General features: G+C 33.8%; 2 protein-coding genes across 5 annotated transcripts; one reads left to right on the plus strand and one right to left on the minus strand.

Annotated features, from left to right (window-relative positions):
* Positions 1-7,915: 7,915 nt before the first annotated feature.
* On the plus strand, positions 7,916-11,454 carry LOC116110755 (ADP-ribosylation factor-like protein 8c). The gene is made up of 6 exons (XM_031396977.1): positions 7,916-8,093; positions 9,333-9,414; positions 9,505-9,537; positions 9,626-9,747; positions 10,657-10,818; positions 10,943-11,454. The coding sequence occupies exons 1-6, from the start codon at positions 8,056-8,058 to the stop codon at positions 11,058-11,060; spliced, it is 555 nt and encodes a 184-aa protein (XP_031252837.1). The 5' UTR covers positions 7,916-8,055; the 3' UTR covers positions 11,061-11,454.
* A 61-nt stretch (positions 11,455-11,515) lies between these two features.
* LOC116110754 (protein TIFY 6B-like) lies at positions 11,516-16,386 on the minus strand. 4 transcript variants are annotated; one of them, XM_031396974.1, is made up of 7 exons: positions 16,085-16,386; positions 12,844-13,031; positions 12,569-12,753; positions 12,390-12,480; positions 12,036-12,180; positions 11,852-11,935; positions 11,516-11,692 (listed from the first exon to the last, which is right to left on the minus strand). In XM_031396974.1, the coding sequence occupies exons 1-6, from the start codon at positions 16,119-16,121 to the stop codon at positions 11,856-11,858; spliced, it is 726 nt and encodes a 241-aa protein (XP_031252834.1). In that variant the 5' UTR covers positions 16,122-16,386; the 3' UTR covers positions 11,516-11,692; positions 11,852-11,855. The 4 variants fall into 4 exon arrangements, with proteins under 4 accessions (XP_031252834.1, XP_031252835.1, XP_031252836.1 ...); XM_031396975.1 differs by having other exon boundaries at positions 11,516-11,935; positions 12,844-13,025; XM_031396976.1 differs by having other exon boundaries at positions 11,516-11,935; positions 12,569-12,648.
* Between the last annotated feature and the right edge of the window lie 923 nt (positions 16,387-17,309).

The following is a 17,309-nucleotide window of genomic DNA, read 5'->3' on the forward strand; positions in this document are numbered from 1 at the left end:
GAAAAAGAGAGGGAGAAAGAGGCAATCATGAATTTCAAGGACTGGATTTGACTCTTTATATAGTTCTTTGTATGCCTCTTTGTAAGGCTAGTATTACTCAAGTATTAATTTGGGCAAATCCTCATCTTTTCCCCTTACTTCTTATATTTTGGGGTTTTTAGCTAATCTTTTATAAATTGGCTCAATTAGGAGAAAGAGAATCAATTGTTTTGAAGGCTTTCATCATTTAGGGTGAGCTTTACATGTTGTGAGTGGAAAACCCAAAATCCAAAAAGCCTAACTTTTATTTTTAGTAAAAATTACTAAAATTATTTATTGAAGCATGGTTAACGTTTTATTTGCTTGAATCCTTTTATTTTCGTTTTGGAAATGTGTTTAATACAAAATTATTGTTGAGATTTGTGAATTGATATGAGAAAGATTAGATTTTTGATATGTTGTGGGCAAGGATTGTTGATAATACAAAAATTGGGCTAAATTGTTATTATGAAATCATGTTTGAAAACTTGCATTTTGCCCTATACTGCATATGATGATTTAATGTTATGGTATATGTTTTCATTATGTATAATTATATGAGATTTATGAAAAACAGTGAATTGAAAGTATGTATATGAGGATATTGGTTTTCAAACCACCCTATGTAGTACCCATTCTCCCCATATGATTGATTGTGATTCCACCTTAGCGATGTAAGATGTCGTCGGGTATGATTGATTGTGATTCCACCCGAGCGATGAAGAATACTGATGGGTATGATTGATTGTGATTTTGCCCAAGCGATGTAGGATGCCACCGAGTATGATGGATTGTTGTATGGGCCTAAGCAATGTAAGATGCCACCAGGCAAGACGAATTTGTGGTTCTACTCAAATGATGTAGGATGTCGCTGGGTAAAATGATTTTACCCTTGGGTATTAGTTGGGTGAGATTTTTCACATGTGATTGAGAGAATGGGAATTTATAAATGCAAGTGTTATTCGTATATGAAATGTTTTTATAAATGATATTTTTTCAGAAATATGAGTATTAATTTGTTTATCATAAAAGTTTTCAAGAAGAAGTTTTACAATGAAAGATGGTATATATTTATATACATGTTCATGGAAATGAGATTTTATTGTATGAACGTTTTATTGCTTATTGAAACGTTTGCTCTCATCCCCCACTCATTAAGTATTTCTAGTTCACCCCTTGTTTTCAAATATTTTTCTTTCCCCCTTACCAGGTCAAAAAGGAGATCGTGCAGAGAAGTGAATCTCACTCAAGGTTGGGTCACACAAATTCATTTCATCATGTGTGCCATAGTTGTGTTTTATTTTCCGCTACAAAATTTATGTTAATTTCTTCACCATGTATTTATTTCATGTTTTGGATTGTAAAAAATATGGAAAAATCTAATACCATACATTTTATTTTGTAAAAAACACAATTACATTTCTTTATTTGCAAATGATGTTGTATTTGTTTGGGAGAAACAAAAAGGAATGCTTATAAATGATTTAGTTAGAAAAGTTTTATGATGTTTTAATTCAGAAACACGTTTCATAGTTTTCCCACATGGCACATCTCGGTTACCCGAGTCTCATGGGTGCACCCGTAGCCTATGGCATAGGAAGGGTCGGGACGGGTCATGTCAAGCTCACCCATACTACCAAGATTAACCCATTCCTAAAATTTCCTTCCATGCCATGGCTGGAACAAACCATTCAAGTTAAGGGAAAATAAAAAATAATGACACCACGATGCTTATTGATGGTGGTAGTATGCACAATTTTATTGATAAAACAATTGTTGCAAAATATAAGTTACATGCTATTCATGATTAATCTTTTCAGGTGATGGTGGCTAATCGTCAACGTGTTGATTGTTTCAATCTTTGGCTTGCAATCACATTGATGGTTTAAGACTCTGTCACCACCACTGATTTTTTTTGTGTTGCCCGAAGCAGCCTGTCAAGCAATCCTTCGAGTGCAATGGCTTGAAACATTGGATCCGGTCGAATCAAATTATAATGACCTCACCATGGGCTTCACCATAGATATACGAAGGCACATGCTTTAAGGGTTGCAAAGATCCGAGTTAAAAGCTTTAGACAACAAGCAGCTTCATATCCTAGAAGGACTTGGTTATTTCTTGCAAATCCAGTTATGTGTCATATCTACTCTAACTTCCAAGTATGCAACAAAAATAAACAATTTGTTGTAGCAATATAGTGACGTCTTCATTGAATCTTCCCAATTACCTCCTCCTTGCAGTTATGACCATCACATCCCACAGTGTAATGCCTTACCATTACCCATATTATCAAAAGGCAAAATTTGAGAAAATGCCATGTTCTAAAAATTGGACCGGGCCAATGACCGAGTTCTCAAGTTGATTGGTTCAATCGGTCCAACTGGTCGTTCGGACCGGTGACGTCATAAAAAATAAAAATAAAATTAATTTATTAAATATATGAAAGACTTCATCTCTATTTTACTGAACAAGAGGGACAACACTTTTCCTTTTCCTTCAATCTCCTTTTCTCCACCACTCCTCCTTCTTTTCTCTCATTGATTAATTTCTTTTCATTACATATCCTCGATACTTTTCAATTTCAAATCTCATGTCGTCTATTTTATCAATAAATAAATAAAAAACAAACTTCTTCTTCTTCTCTCTCCTTTTCTCCACCACTCCTCCTCTCTCATTAACTAATTTCTTTTCATTACATATCCCCAATACTTTTCAATTTCAAATATCCAAGCTTCTCTTTTATTAATTAAAAAAAAGCTATTAATTATCACAACTCACAAGAATACAAAAACTTCGAGATCTTTCATTGGCCTAAAACCTGTATCTTGAAGCAAGTCTGTCATGGACAACTTGAGCCATCTCTTTATCTACTAGATGCAATAAGTCCACATTGTCTGGGTGAAAAGCCCCATGAAAACTATGGGCAAATGGAAAGAATTGACTGGTTTTGGATGAAAAAATTCGAACTTTAGAGCACAATTTCAGTGAGAGTTGGCGAAATGTGGGGATTGGTTGCGGCGGAAAGAAGTGGGAACTAGGAAGCGAATGGAGAAGGAAGTAAGGAAGAAATGAAAATAGAATTGATGAGAGAAGGAAGCTAGGCGAGGCGCATGGATGAAAAGTTGAGGGGGAAGTTGGGGGTCATTTTACAAATTTGGTGAAGATTTTCACAAAGAATATTGAAATGGAGAAGTTCTAAGAATTAGAGAGGTTTAGGAGTGAAGATGAAGATGATGATTGGTTTTTTCTAAATGACCCGATTCTTTTTACCAGGCCGATTGAACTGATGGTTTGCTACTATTCTGCTAATCCAAATCCGGCCCAATTCGGGCTAAAGGTTATTTATGAGTTTAATTACAGCTCGGACCAAACATGATCGGTCGACGGTCGAAGATAATATCTCATCTTGTTATTGATTAGTTGCATGGTGCTAAATTTTTCTCAAAGCTTGATTTACGCTCGGGTTACCACCAAATTCGAGGTCAGGATCAAGATATTCCCAAAACAACACTTCGCACTACAAATGCACCTTCAACCTTCTAGAGCCTCATGAACGATCTCTTTTGGGCACATCTCTGAAAATTCATTCTAGTATTTTTTGATGATATCTTAATTTATAGTCGAAGTTGGAAGGAGCATCTGCTACATTGGCAAACTATTTTGGATATTTTATTTTCTAGCAAAGCTTTTGCAAAACGAACAAAATGTCAATTTTGAGTTTTCAGGTAGATTACCTTGGCCATATAATTTTGTGGGATGGAGTTGTTGATCTTGCCAAAATAAAAAGCATAATAGCGTGGCCGACTTTGTCAACACTCAAATCTTTGAATGGATTCCTTGGATTAGCAAGCTATTATCACAAATTCATCCGAGGGTTCAGCGCCTTTGTTGCACCTTTAACTTGTCTTCTCACAAAAGATGGGTTCAATTAGACATCCGATGCCAATATCGTGTTTGAAGACATAAAGATAGCTTTTACATCCATACTAATATTACAGTTGACCGATTTTTCTAAGCCCTTTGTGATTGATTGTGATGCTTGTGGTGTTGATATTGGTGCGATTTTGATGTTGGAGGAAAAACATGTGGCCTACTTTAGCAAGGCCTTGAAGGCCTCAACCTTGTCACTTCCTACGTACGAAAAAGAACTGTTGGCAGTAGTGAAGGCAATCAGAAAGTGGTGGTCATACTTGTTAGGTAAGCCATTTATTATTCATACTGGTCAAAAGAGTCTCAAGTTTTTAGAACAAAAGATTACCATACTAATGCAAACATGTTGACTTCCAAAAATATTGAGGTATGATTATGTGATTGAATACAAGAAAAGGAAGGACAATAAAGGTGCTGATGCTCTTTCCAAAATTGTCGAGTTTGAATTAACCGCAATTTCTATGCCCATCATGAAATGGTAGTCTCTACTCCAATGGGAAGTACAAACTGATTCGTTTTACTGGACCATCTCTGACTTATCTTCTCAGCAAGGCTCACAAAGGTATGTTATGCAAGATGGGGCGTGGTTTTACAAACGCAAAATACTTTTATAAGGCCGAATATTTCTCTTGTCACGATTATCTTGGCAGAACACCATTCCACGCCTATGGTGGGCACTCGAGTACCACAAAACCTTTGCAAGAATTAAAGCTTGCTTCTCTCGGCCGAAGATGCAGAAATCCGTGAAGGATTTTGTGTGCCATTGTGATATATGCTAACATTACTCGAGTGTTTGGTACTGGCGAGAATTCTTAAATCGCTTCCAATTCCCACCAAGGTATGGTCAGATGTCTCTGTGAATTTCATCAAAGGGCTTCACAAATCTAGAGGTAAAACAATTATCATGGTGGTGGTCGACAGACTAACCAAATATGCTTATTTTATTCATCTTTGTCATCCATTACTGTTGTCACATTCGTTCACACCTTCGTGGATCAAGTGATTCGCCACCACGGCATCCCTACATTCATTATCAATGACCTTGACAAGTCTTTATAAGCTTTTTCTAGCAGGCACTGTTTAAGTTGCAGGGCACATAAATATGCATGAGCCCAAGTTACCACCCGCAACCCAACAGCCAAACCAAAGTATTGAATAAGATATCGAAGCAATATCTCAAGTGTTTCACTCATTGTGAACCAAAGAAGTGGGCAAATTGGTTAGCTTGGGCGAATTACAATTATAACACGACGATCCATTCATCTTCCAAATTCTCTCCATTTGAAGCAGTATATGGGATTCCCCCACCAACCATGTTGTCATATGTTCTAGGCACTACAAAAGTTCAAGCAATCAATGAACACTTGAAGACTTGTGAAAAAATCTTAATGGAGTTGCGCCAGAATTGGAAAAATACCCAAAACCATATGAAGTCTAAGGTGGATCGGAAACGGCGTGAATTGGAGTTCGAGGTTGGTGACATGGTGTTTCTAAAACTTCAACCTTACCATCAATCTATTATTGCATTCTAAAGTTCACTCAAGCTTGCTTCACAATTTTTCGGCCCCTACAAGGTGTTGGCACATATGGGTCCTGTTGCATATAACCTAGAGTTGCCTATTGGATCACAAATTCATAATGTCTTCCATGTCAACCTTCTCAAGAAAAAGCTTGGGCCTATATATCCGATTTCTCAAGCTCCCTCACTTATGTCAAACGACTCATAAATTGTTCCTAAACCAAAAGCTATTGTACAAAATCGTGTGATTCACAAGGGCAAATATTGCCCGAAGACATAGATATTAGTGAAGTGGAAAAGAGCTCCAGTTGAAGATGTTACTTAGGAGAACAAGTGGCCTTTCTTGAAGACATCCCAGCTTTATCCTTGAGGACAAGGATATTCTGAGTGGGCAGGAATGATACGTATTATCATGTGTGTTATCTGTATAAGAACAAGTCAGTCCATAGTCAATCCGCTAGTTGCATTAGAATAGCTCCATGTAGTTAATTAGTTTCATTAGAATAAGACCTTATTGTTGCATAAGAATAGGAACATTAGCTACACATTTATCACTTAATTACTTAGGCAATTTGTTAGTATAAGCATTATAAAAGTTGCTATTGGAATTGAATGAGGGGGAAAATTATCCAATCAGTAGTTGTCTTTCTCAATATTTTTACTATCTCTTTCCTTCTCTTCTAGCTCTCTGTTTAACACATATTATGATCACTAACCCGTTCATCTTTGGAATTTTTTATTATTATTAGTTAAATAATAATTGAAAAATATATTAGTTTTTAATAGATGATTTTTTGTTAAAGAACAAAAATAATATTATACAATGTAATTCACGTACCAAATATAACATAGTATAAAAATAATACAATACAATGTTCTACTAAACCTCTTACAACATTTAGCATAGCATTATATAATTGTAGATGGTTAAATCTATGGTCGAGTTGAACGAGGATGATCCTGTGAGGACGAGACCCCTAACAATCTTGTGGACCTGCAAACACACAAAAGAGTGAATGTGAAGGACTCGGGGGACACCGGTGTGGTGTCAACCATAGGCGCTCTGACGCTCAAGTCAACACAATTGAAGGGAATTTAGTAAGGCTAAGAGCAGGAAAGGGTTTACCGAGAGTGTTGGCCTAGGGTGCGACTTATTGGTGTAGAATGGCCAAAACGAGACTCTACGATGATTATTGGAGTAGAGTGGTCAGAACTTGACTCATACAACGGGGAAAGGTGGTGGTTCTTGTAAGCAAGGACTAGGTAAACTAGAGAAAGGGTTGTGATTGAATGAATAATGAGGGGTTGGCATGTTTATATAGTGAGCCAAAGAAGCTTGAGTCCTTGTAGAACTCGGAGTTCCCTTAGTACTTAGAGTTTGAGTAATCAGGAAACTCGTAGTGCTAATCCATGTAGGACTATGAGTAATAGTTCATGTAAGATTAGAAATCTTGGATGAACGAGAAAGCATATGGAACTACCAGTCCTATTATGGAATAAATGTAGACCAATAGGTTGGAGCCTGATTTAGCTTAATTTGTAGAAATGTCCAACTCGTGGAGTGACCCAAAATGTAGGTTAGCCTTGATCATAGAGTGATCCAACTCATAAGGTAACCCAATTCATGAAGTAGGTTCACTTGTGGTGTAGGCCAACACATAGAATGGCCGACCCATAGAGCAGTCCTTCTCATAGAATAGGTCATCTTGCTGTATAGTCTTTCCATAAGATGGATTTTAGCATTAGCCCAATCAGAATTGGGCTATTGCATTGGTTCTTATGTAATAATTATATTGTTATTGATTCTGACAAGTTTAGTATGATTTTTGGCTTATACAATAATACAATGCAATACTATACTCCACAATTTGTTTAATGTTATACTATGTCGCAAGCCAAACCTGCTCGTATATACATGTAACAATTACAATTTGAATGTATTGTATTTGTCCCAAGTAATGCTATATATTCAAATTTACTAAATTAAATTATATGTGCTGATATGACAACCGTTGTAATTACCAAGTCATTCACTTTAAATTTTTGTTTATTTATTTTCAATTATATATTAGCATATTAAATTCTACGAGATTGTTTTGTTAGAATTAAAGTGGGCTGAAACACATAACTGATAAGAACCATACTATACTTACTCACCATCTTACTAACCATCTTACTATCCTTTGCAAATATAACGCATAGTACTGATACTATACGCATAGTACGGGTACCATGTAAAATTTTAACAAAGGTTGTATGACAGTTAGTACAAGTGGTGAGTAAGCATAGTATTTTTCTAACTGATAATTAAGCAGCAATAGTGGATAGATCCACCGAATTTTGGCCCAAATAGAAAAAGAAAGTTACAATAAACGACGAGAAGCAAAGACAAATAACATAAATACGCTACCAGCGAGATAACCGAGACAACACTCCAAAATTATACTGTAATTTTAACCCCTTTATTTTTAATTTTTACTCATTTATTCAACCAAATGAGTGAATGACGCTACACAACAACATACCCAAGCCCCTTCGCTCTTTCTTCCCACTTTCCTTCTTTTCCCCCTCAGTCCTTTTCTCTCCAGATGGGTTTCTTCGATTCTCTTCTCAATTGGCTCCGAAGGTATACCCTTTTCCTTTTGTTTCTTTTCAATTTGTTTGCCTCAACTGCTTTGGATCTTGCTTTTGCTCATTGCTCACTGTATTCAAGTTGGTGCGATTGATGGCAGACTGAGAATTCGTTTAGAGTTTTAACAAAATTTGATTTTTGGGTTTTATGTTTTGAATTTGGTGACCCATTTAGTATTAAAATAGGCTGGGATTTTCTTTGGAAGTTGTAATATTTTGTGGGAAATATCAGGGGAGTTTGATAGCGACTCTAAAACCGATAAAAATATATTTCAATTTAAGTTAAACCTAAAATTATGCAATGAAATTTGTTTTAAATGCTACACCCAAAGACAGACCCTATGATTAATTTCTCAAGCATTGTTGGAAGTTGCTTCCTTCTGTGACCAAACACTATTTTTCTGATGTTGGAATAAGTTTAATTACTCAAAATTGGTTGATTTTGGTTTTACTAAGTCACCAATGTTTTCAAATTGAGGTATAGGATAAGTATCTATCCACAGCTCACTCAGAAGCACATTGATTATGAACATCATTATAATATGGATATATTATCAACTTTTAAAATCAATTACTTGACTCGGTTGAAATTTTTTATGACTGCTACTGGTTTACCTTCTGGAATTATATTGAAATTTTATCCATGAAATTGCTGAAGTGTTTTCAACTTTTTATTTCAACATTGATAGTGCGTATCATTCTGGTGTAAAATTATGTTGACTTCTGAAAGATGAAAAGCAGAGAAAAGAGGATCTTTAATTGTTATCTCATTTTTCGGTTCTCAGCTGCATATTATTTTGGAAATAATATGAAGAAACTAATGACTAACATGGCTGGAATCACTGAATATCTTCAGCGTTGATTAAGCAAAAGTAATTCAGAAATTTTTATTTATTACATGCGACAGCAGAGGTTAATAATGAACTGAAATGCTAGAAAATCATTTATACGTAATACTTGCATGACTGATTTTTATTTATCCATTTACGCATTGATTTTTTGCAGTGCAGTTAAATCAGTGCATCTGTTACTTTAAGATCAATATTGTTTATATACTTTTAGCTTTGGAAACTCCCATCAATTTGAACCTGAAATTTATTGTGAGAATTTTATTTTAGTGTAATGCCTCTTTGTCTCTCTATTCTGGATTATTTTCTACTACTACTATGATTGTTGTGCAATTTTGCCATACTGAAGCCTTTTTCCTTTTTCTGACTATGTTTCTCTATATCAGCTTATTCTTTAAGCAGGAGATGGAACTTTCCCTTGTTGGCCTTCAAAATGCAGGAAAGACATCTCTTGTTAATTCAATTGCTGTGGGTGAACACTTTCTATGCAATTTTTTTGGTCTACTAGATAGCAATTGTCTGTGCTTTTCTATTAACATTATTTCTCTACTTTTCCAGACAGGAGGCTATAGTGAGGACATGATTCCAACTGTAGGTTTTTTTCACTTGAAGAAATCCCAATTTAAGTTTTTATGGTAATTTTTAGATATCTTATGGAAATTCTTATAATGAAAACCAGGTTGGGTTTAATATGCGAAAAGTTACAAAGGGTAATGTTACAATAAAGCTATGGGATCTTGGAGGGCAACGAAGGTTTCGTACTATGTGGGAGCGTTACTGTCGTGGGGTCTCTGCTATCCTGTAATATTTCTTGGCCTCTTGATCTTCTCTGTTATATTATAAACTCTATTTTTATTATAATTTACCTAAATTTGAATGTTTGGTTTTCCATTGATAAGGAGTTTCCTTATATGTGCATGTACAGTACTCTTGATCCTAGGATGTTCATTACACTTAAAAAGTTGACCTTGTAATGTGTTTGACATATAGCTGTTCTGCTTAAAAGCACTGAACTAATGTTGCAAGACAATTTTTCATTGATTCTTTCCTTTCACATTATAAGAAAGTATCATAGTCAGTAATCATGGCTATATTTTATTTCTATATTCTGCTTTAGTGTTACCAACTCTTTTTTGACTCTGGGTTCCATGGTATCAGAACTGAAAATTCACTTAAAAAAATTTGACATTAATGCGTCTGATGCTACAAATTAGCAAATCCTATTAGACACACCAACAAATCACTTTTTGAATGCAAGAAAAATGATGCTTTGTTAAAAGAAAATTTAGGGAATTCTATATGAGGAAAGGCTCTTGTTTCCATCCTGCTTCGAAGCTTTTAGTTTAATTTTCATTTCTGGGAAAAAATCCTAGTCTGTTTGCCTCATTCATATCCTCAATGCGTAGTCTAGGCAATGTAAGCATATGATTATACTCATGAAGAAGAACAAATATGTCAATGCAGACACAACTTCATACATTATTGAACTCTTTTCTTGTGATTGGAAACTTTATAGATCTTACTGAAGTTGAGTCTGCATGGTATTAGGATTCCTGGCTTTTATTTCATTTTTTCAGCTTATTATAGAGTGCACTTGTAATGATGCTTAGTTTTATTCAGCTGGGCTGGAGAGCCTGCTACCTCTCATTAACTGTGATGTTTTTCAAATGGATTGACTTTGTTTTTCCTCTTTTTCATGAATGGAGACAGATATGTGGTTGATGCTGCGGACAGAGACAGTGTTCCCATATCTCGAAGTGAGTTGTTTGACCTATTGACGAAACCTTCTTTAAGTGGAATCCCTTTACTTGTTCTTGGCAACAAAATCGACAAGTCAGAAGCTCTTTCCAAACAAGCTTTAGTGGATCAGCTGTAAGTTTAGGGAACTTTACAAGAAATTATTATATTAAAGAATTTGTGAATTATTCTGTTACTATTATTTCTTCAAGAGTTATTTGGTATAATACCTTTTTGCTTTCTGTTTGGGTATTCTCAGAGGCCTTGGATCTATAACTGATAGAGAGGTGTGCTGCTACATGATCTCGTGCAAGGATTCCGTAAACATAGATATTGTGATTGATTGGCTTATCAAGCACTCAAAAACTGCTAAATGAAACATGGTTTGATGTTAATCACAACTTGTATCTTCTTGAAGAATATGATGAAGGTGAATTCCCCAAGCTTGAGACAGAACAAGTGTTGAAAACCTTCCTGGTGGAATGTCAGCTCCCTTCTATTTGGTTTTAGTTGTGCTCCAAATAAGTGTTTTGTGCAGTGCTCAAACAATCGAATCAAATCTTTCATGCGTTATATTTATTTCTTCTTTGTTGTGTGTATAATCAAAATAGAAAGAGCGGGGGGTTAACCTGATTAACTGTTTTTTGTTTAAATGTACAATTTGTACATTACATACTAACTGTATAACCTGCAACTGGCACAGCTGAGCATATAGGAAACATATGCCGGGCACTGTGTAAGATTGATATTAGAAAGAGAACGGTTCCTGAATGTTAAGCATGCCGAAATTCTCTTGAATCATTTTGTTAAAGGAATTGCAAATGATAAGTAGTAGGTCCAACAAATCTGGAATTGCCAAATGCATAATTATCTTTTATTCCAGGCGATATGTTGACTAAATATTAAAGCAGAAGACAGGAATAAGAGGACCCGAAAAGTAAATAAATAAATACATAGTAGCTCTGGCAATCGACATTCGTTTTCGCCCAGTAGGAAGTGGCTCACCGTCCTGTAAAAGGCCTTGTTTAAGAGAATACTTCAACAATTACAATTGTAGTTGGCATGATGAATCAAATAAAACTCCAACTGATATATTTGCAAATGCACCATTATATGAACTTTAACGCCATTCATGAGGGTTGAATTTAGATTTTGTTGAGGGACATACACAGCTAGCGATTCAGTATTGATACCGGTCTTTTACGCCTCTTCAAAAATCGATTCAAGGATGCTTTGCGAGCTTGAGGCACAGCTGCAGCATAAAAATGTTGAACCACTCTTAATATATAAATGTATTAATATTTTAAAAAGTAGAGATGATGACACATTTCAAGGACAATTAATTTACGTACTTCGTGCTATATATTTTGCAGAAGTTGACTGCAGTGAACTGCCAACTTGGGAAGAATAATGTGCTTGATAATTGGGAATGTAATCTGCTGCTGGCATAATCTCAAATGCTTCTTTGGTGTTAGCCATACGCATGACAGACTCCACCTGAAGTGTTGAAGAATGCATAAATAAATAAATTATCAGTAAAAGCATTGTTTTTACATCTTCTATATATTAGACGTATCATATCATTCATGTTTCATTATCAACAAAACATAAATTTATTACTACGATCTAGAAATAATATGATACGTCTAATGTATTGAGGACTCTCTCTAAATTCAAATTTCTACTTTGGTGTTGAGATCCGAGACCTGTTCAGGAGATACATCATTATAAGCATATACGGCGTTATCATAAAAGATGGTCAATCGAGAAGACAAACTTGATGACTCGGGTTTGCTCCTACAAAAAAAGATCAATGTTCAGTGCAACCAAATAAAATAGAGTAAAATAAATTGCAGTTTAACCATGGTGGAGAATGTTATGACACCTTGAACCAGCAGCTTCTACATTCATGAAACCAAGCGGAGGAGATATTAATGAAGGCTGCTGATCAAGAATTGGCCCTCCCTGAGAATGATAATCCATTAATGGAGCAGAAACCATGTATCCACCGACAGTGGCTTTGCATTTGTTAGATAAATTATTCATATAGTGCATTGAATTTATGTTATTCTGTAAAGATTAGAAATATTAATCATTAGTAACAATATTTCAAAAAATAATGTCTCAATTAGTATATATAGCTGTGGGGGGGGATCAAACCTCAGCCAAATGAGCAGGGATTTTGCTGCTATAATCAAAAGCATAGCTACTCGGAATTGGTTTAAATACTGGAGAAGAAAGGGTATCCTGAAGATGTTTTCTTTGGAAATCTTCATTGGAGTTCATTATGAAAGGTGAGAATTCAGACTTTGGAGATAACTTGTTTGAGAAGTAAGAGCTTCCTGAAACTGCAAAATAATATCAATTTCCTTCACCTCATTAAAATTCAAAATGTACATGAAGTGGTAAAATATTTTCATGCTAGCTCTTTCTCAATTGGGTTAGGTTTTCCTTTTGATTTAGTGTGAATTGTTTATCTGGCTAATTAATTATATTCTTTATAAGAACTAATTATAAAGTATTTGTGATTTAATTAAATCTAAATGATGAATAAAGCCCGTTAATAATTTGTTTCATGATAGATATAGTAGAAATTAAAAATCCAATGTTCCAAGTTACATTTCACTTACTATTTATTTGATGGTGAAGTTTCTTTAAAATTCCATTTCATGTCAAGCATATTATTTTGCATAAAAGAGTTTTAATTTATTAGTTTCAGGCTCCTCTTAAGATGTATACACCATATAGTTAGGCAAATTATTACATATTACTAGTAACAATTTGTAAAAATAAAATTTATTCTCTGTTTTAACTGATTCTGAGATATGTCGAGTGCACTAAAAGTATTTAATGAAATTATTATCAATGGCATTTAAAAATGTGGTTGGTTTTTATTAAATCATACAATTATGTATAGCTAAAATATATTGAAATCAATAAATCTTTTACTATTAAACTAAGGATGGTTTATGAGCATATGAAATATAAGATTAATAGATATATAACAATAGGTTATACAGGAATTTCTGGTGTGGATGCCGTTTAAATTGCGGACAACCCTTTACCGGTCGTAATAAATATTAAAAGAACAAATTTTATTGTTTTTAATTAAAAAAAAAAAAATTATGTGAAATTTTTTTTAGTAGAGGACATTTATCCACCCAAGGTTTGGCGAATCTACAGTTTCGGCTCCTGGTTTCATAAATTGCAAATTCCCACCCAATTTTAAACTTTGCTAAGTTAAATTTTGCTTTGACTAGTCAAATACCCTTTTTACCCCTTATTTATAATAATGAGTAAATTAATAAATTATTTTCTAACCCTCAAATTAATAGAATTAGCAAAATAACTATCTTCTTTTCAAATTTATTTCAATAACACCCTCTTCTTCAACCTTCCTATTCTTCGCGGTAGCTAGATCTAGCCGTCGGGATCTTCTCCGCCTCTTTCTCACTCCTCTTCTCTCTCTCTCTCTTCTCTCTTCTCTATTCTCTTTCTCTTTCTCTTTCTCTTTCTCATTTCCTCTTTTCTGCGGCGGCCAAATCTGGCCGCTAGTAGTGTTGGTGTTAGAGGTGGAGGCGAAGGCGAAGGCGGAGAGGAAGGCTAGGTTGTAAAAAAATTTTGAGATGTGAAGGGTTATTTTAAAATTTTACTAATTTGGGCCTTGAGGGAGTGAGAGTGATGAGGGTTTACTATTTTTTGGATAAAAAGACCTAAATACCCTTTTAGTTGTTAAATTCAACGTTTGAAATTTAAAATTAGGTGGGAATTTGCAATTTATGAAACCATGGGTGGGAACTTGTAGATTCACCAAACCTTCCGTGGGTTAATGTCTTTTACTCAATTCTTTTCCATCTTTTAGTATTAAGTTGCAATAATTAATTGTTAATAGAGTTGGAAAAGTAATCCGCCCGGCCCGACTCAACCCGGCCCACGACGGGTTACTGCTTTTGGCGGGTTGGTCCTAACCCGCCCGCCAACAAAGGCAGGCCGGGTTAGGCCCGCCATTTTTGGGGGAATGGTTGGCCCAACCTAGCCCGCTAACCCTAACCCGTTGGGTTAAGCTGCGGGTCGGGCCGGGTTAACCTCCTTTTTTGATTTATTTTTTATTTTTTATTTTGTTTTATTTAGTTAACTTTTCAAATAAATAATTAACAATTTATAAATGAATAAATGTAATTGTTTTTAGTTAACTTTTCAAATATCAATAATTCGATTAAATTAATTTTTTTTTTTTTCATTTCAAATATTAATTCAATTTTAATACAATAAAATTGTAATATAAGAAAAATTAGATTTATTCATTCAATTAATGAAACTTTAGCATAAGAATGAATTATATTTTATACAAGACATGGAAATTTAAGAATAAGACTTCAGTATTTAATTTTTTTATATTTTACGTACCATAAAAAATAATAATAACAATATGTCAAATATTACGAAGTTTTATACATTTTAATATTTATGATTTAGAAGTATAGTTTAATATTATTGTGTAAAATTATTTGTAAGAGTTCAATCATAATAGTTTAATTAAAAGAATTAAAAAAATGAGGGAAACTTGAAAAAAAAATTAATTTTTTTATTTTTTTTATTTTTTGGGCCAACCCGCCGGGTTGGCTATTGTAAACAAATAGGTTGATGGGTTGCCATATAGCAACCCGACCCGTCCAGGGATTGTATGCGGGTTGAACCCTTTCTAATACGGTCTGAGTTAGGATTGAGCTACCGAACCCGATCCATTTGTTTCACTTTTAATTGTTAATTGAGGTTAATATCACCTGAAACTGAGTGATAGTTTATCAGATAAGGTGCAGATTCTAGTTACTTTTAAAAAACTGAAAGCTACAAATACATAAACTCAAACTTCATTTAAAACTTGGTGATAAGTAGCCGTGATTGTTAAATAAATACATACAGAGTAAAAGCACATGTTTAAAGATCATAATAATATATTTAATGAATTAAAAAGACTTAAGTTTTATAAATTTGTACGAAGTAGCCTTAATACTGCACCACCGACATATATATCTGAAACTATTTAATTACCTAACTTAACTAATAACTGAGATCTGGACCGTTTATGTTTTCTTGAATGCTTTCTGATTTTTGTTTTAATGTTTTTAAACTACTTGAAACTCAACCACGTTTTAATATCTTCAACTTTTATTTATTAATTTATCTTTTCATATAAACATTATCTTTTATCTGAGTCACATATACTTGAATCTGGGAATTATATAAAGCTGAGTCAACTACTGCGTTGAAGCATTAAAAGAAAACATATATATATAAAGAATCATAAACAATGAAAACAATAACAACAAAATTAAGGATGAATATATAACCCACTACACCTCAAATATGAAGGAAAAAAAAAAATTAAAAAAACAAGTACCTGAATTGTCGCTGACGTCTCTGCTCTTCTCTTTCATATGCTCATTTCAGGTTCTCCATTTCAAACCCAGAAAATCCTTCTCCAGTGTAACTCGGAAGAAAGATAATTCAAACAATGAGAAGAAGTTAAAGATAAGAAAAAAAAATGAAAATAATTAACCACAATATATCCAATAATAGAGGTAGAAAGTTATGATTTAATAAGACGTTGTTATCTGAGTGGCGGAGCAATGCAGTGACAAAAGCTTCAGTAGAAATAATTGAAGCTTCTTTCGGTTCTCTCTCTTTCCCCGTGTAATGGATAATAGTATATGCAACTGCTTTACGTTAACAGGCAAAAAAATGACGTGGCCTGTTGCTTTGGTACACCACCGCTTTTACAAAGGAATTATTGTGTCACTGAAAATTCATCACGCGCACATTTGTGCACGTTCCTCATTCTCTCCCGATTAATCGGGAACGCTTCATTCTCTAAAATTAATTATTACTTTATTACTTGCATATTAATAACAAATAATTATAGGATTTGATTTATATATAGGTTTTTAATTAAAATAATTTTACAAATTAATATGTAATTACTTTGAATAAATGGAAGATGGTTTTTGTGCAAAATTAATAGAAGAACTATATAAGTTTGATTTTGTTAAATTTGGTTAAGTTTCCAAAAAAAAAAAAAAAAAGACTTATATAACCTTTTACGTAATAGAATGATGAGTCATCAGACAAATTCATATCACATCACTATTGCATATCACGAATACCACTCGTTACCAACTACCAATTGCTTTCACTTTTTGTAACATAATAACAAGGGCAAATTCGATAATTATAATCCAATCTTACAAACTTTCTCTCACTATCTTAATATGATAGTTTATAATTTACTTTTGATGATTTTTTCCGTTTAACCAATTGCGAGCTGACCAATTAAGAGTTACTACGTCAAGATTGTAAGAAAGAGTTTGTGATATTAGATTGTGAGCCAATTTTTATTATAACAATATTAAATATATCATCATCTAAAATTATTATTATTATTATTTTATAAATCACTATATAAGATACATTATCATCTTCTAAATCTCATCTTTAAACACGCAAATAAAACTAAACACATGCAAATTTAATTCAAATAAGAAACATAAAAGTTATAATTTCAAGTAATATAAGGTTTTTTTTGTGTTTAAAACTAAAAAAAGGGGTGTATTTGTCACTTTCAGAAA

The sequence above is a fragment of the Pistacia vera genome, unplaced genomic scaffold (genome assembly GCF_008641045.1).
Source record: "Pistacia vera cultivar Batoury unplaced genomic scaffold, PisVer_v2 Contig612, whole genome shotgun sequence".
Classification (NCBI taxonomy): domain Eukaryota; kingdom Viridiplantae; phylum Streptophyta; class Magnoliopsida; order Sapindales; family Anacardiaceae; genus Pistacia; species Pistacia vera.

Coding starts and splice junctions, on each gene's coding strand:
- LOC116110755 (XM_031396977.1), top strand. CDS start 8,056: ATGGGTTTCTTCGATTCTCTTCTCAATTGGCTCCGAAG. Junction 9,538..9,625: donor GTGAGGACATGATTCCAACT/GTAGGTTTTTTT, acceptor AATGAAAACCAG/GTTGGGTTTAATATGCGAAA. Junction 10,819..10,942: donor CAAGCTTTAGTGGATCAGCT/GTAAGTTTAGGG, acceptor GGGTATTCTCAG/AGGCCTTGGATCTATAACTG.
- LOC116110754 (XM_031396974.1), bottom strand. CDS start 16,121: ATGAAAGAGAAGAGCAGAGACGTCAGCGACAATTCAG. Junction 13,032..16,084: donor AGACGTCAGCGACAATTCAG/GTACTTGTTTTT, acceptor ATTATTTTGCAG/TTTCAGGAAGCTCTTACTTC. Junction 12,481..12,568: donor GTAGAAGCTGCTGGTTCAAG/GTGTCATAACAT, acceptor CTTTTTTTGTAG/GAGCAAACCCGAGTCATCAA.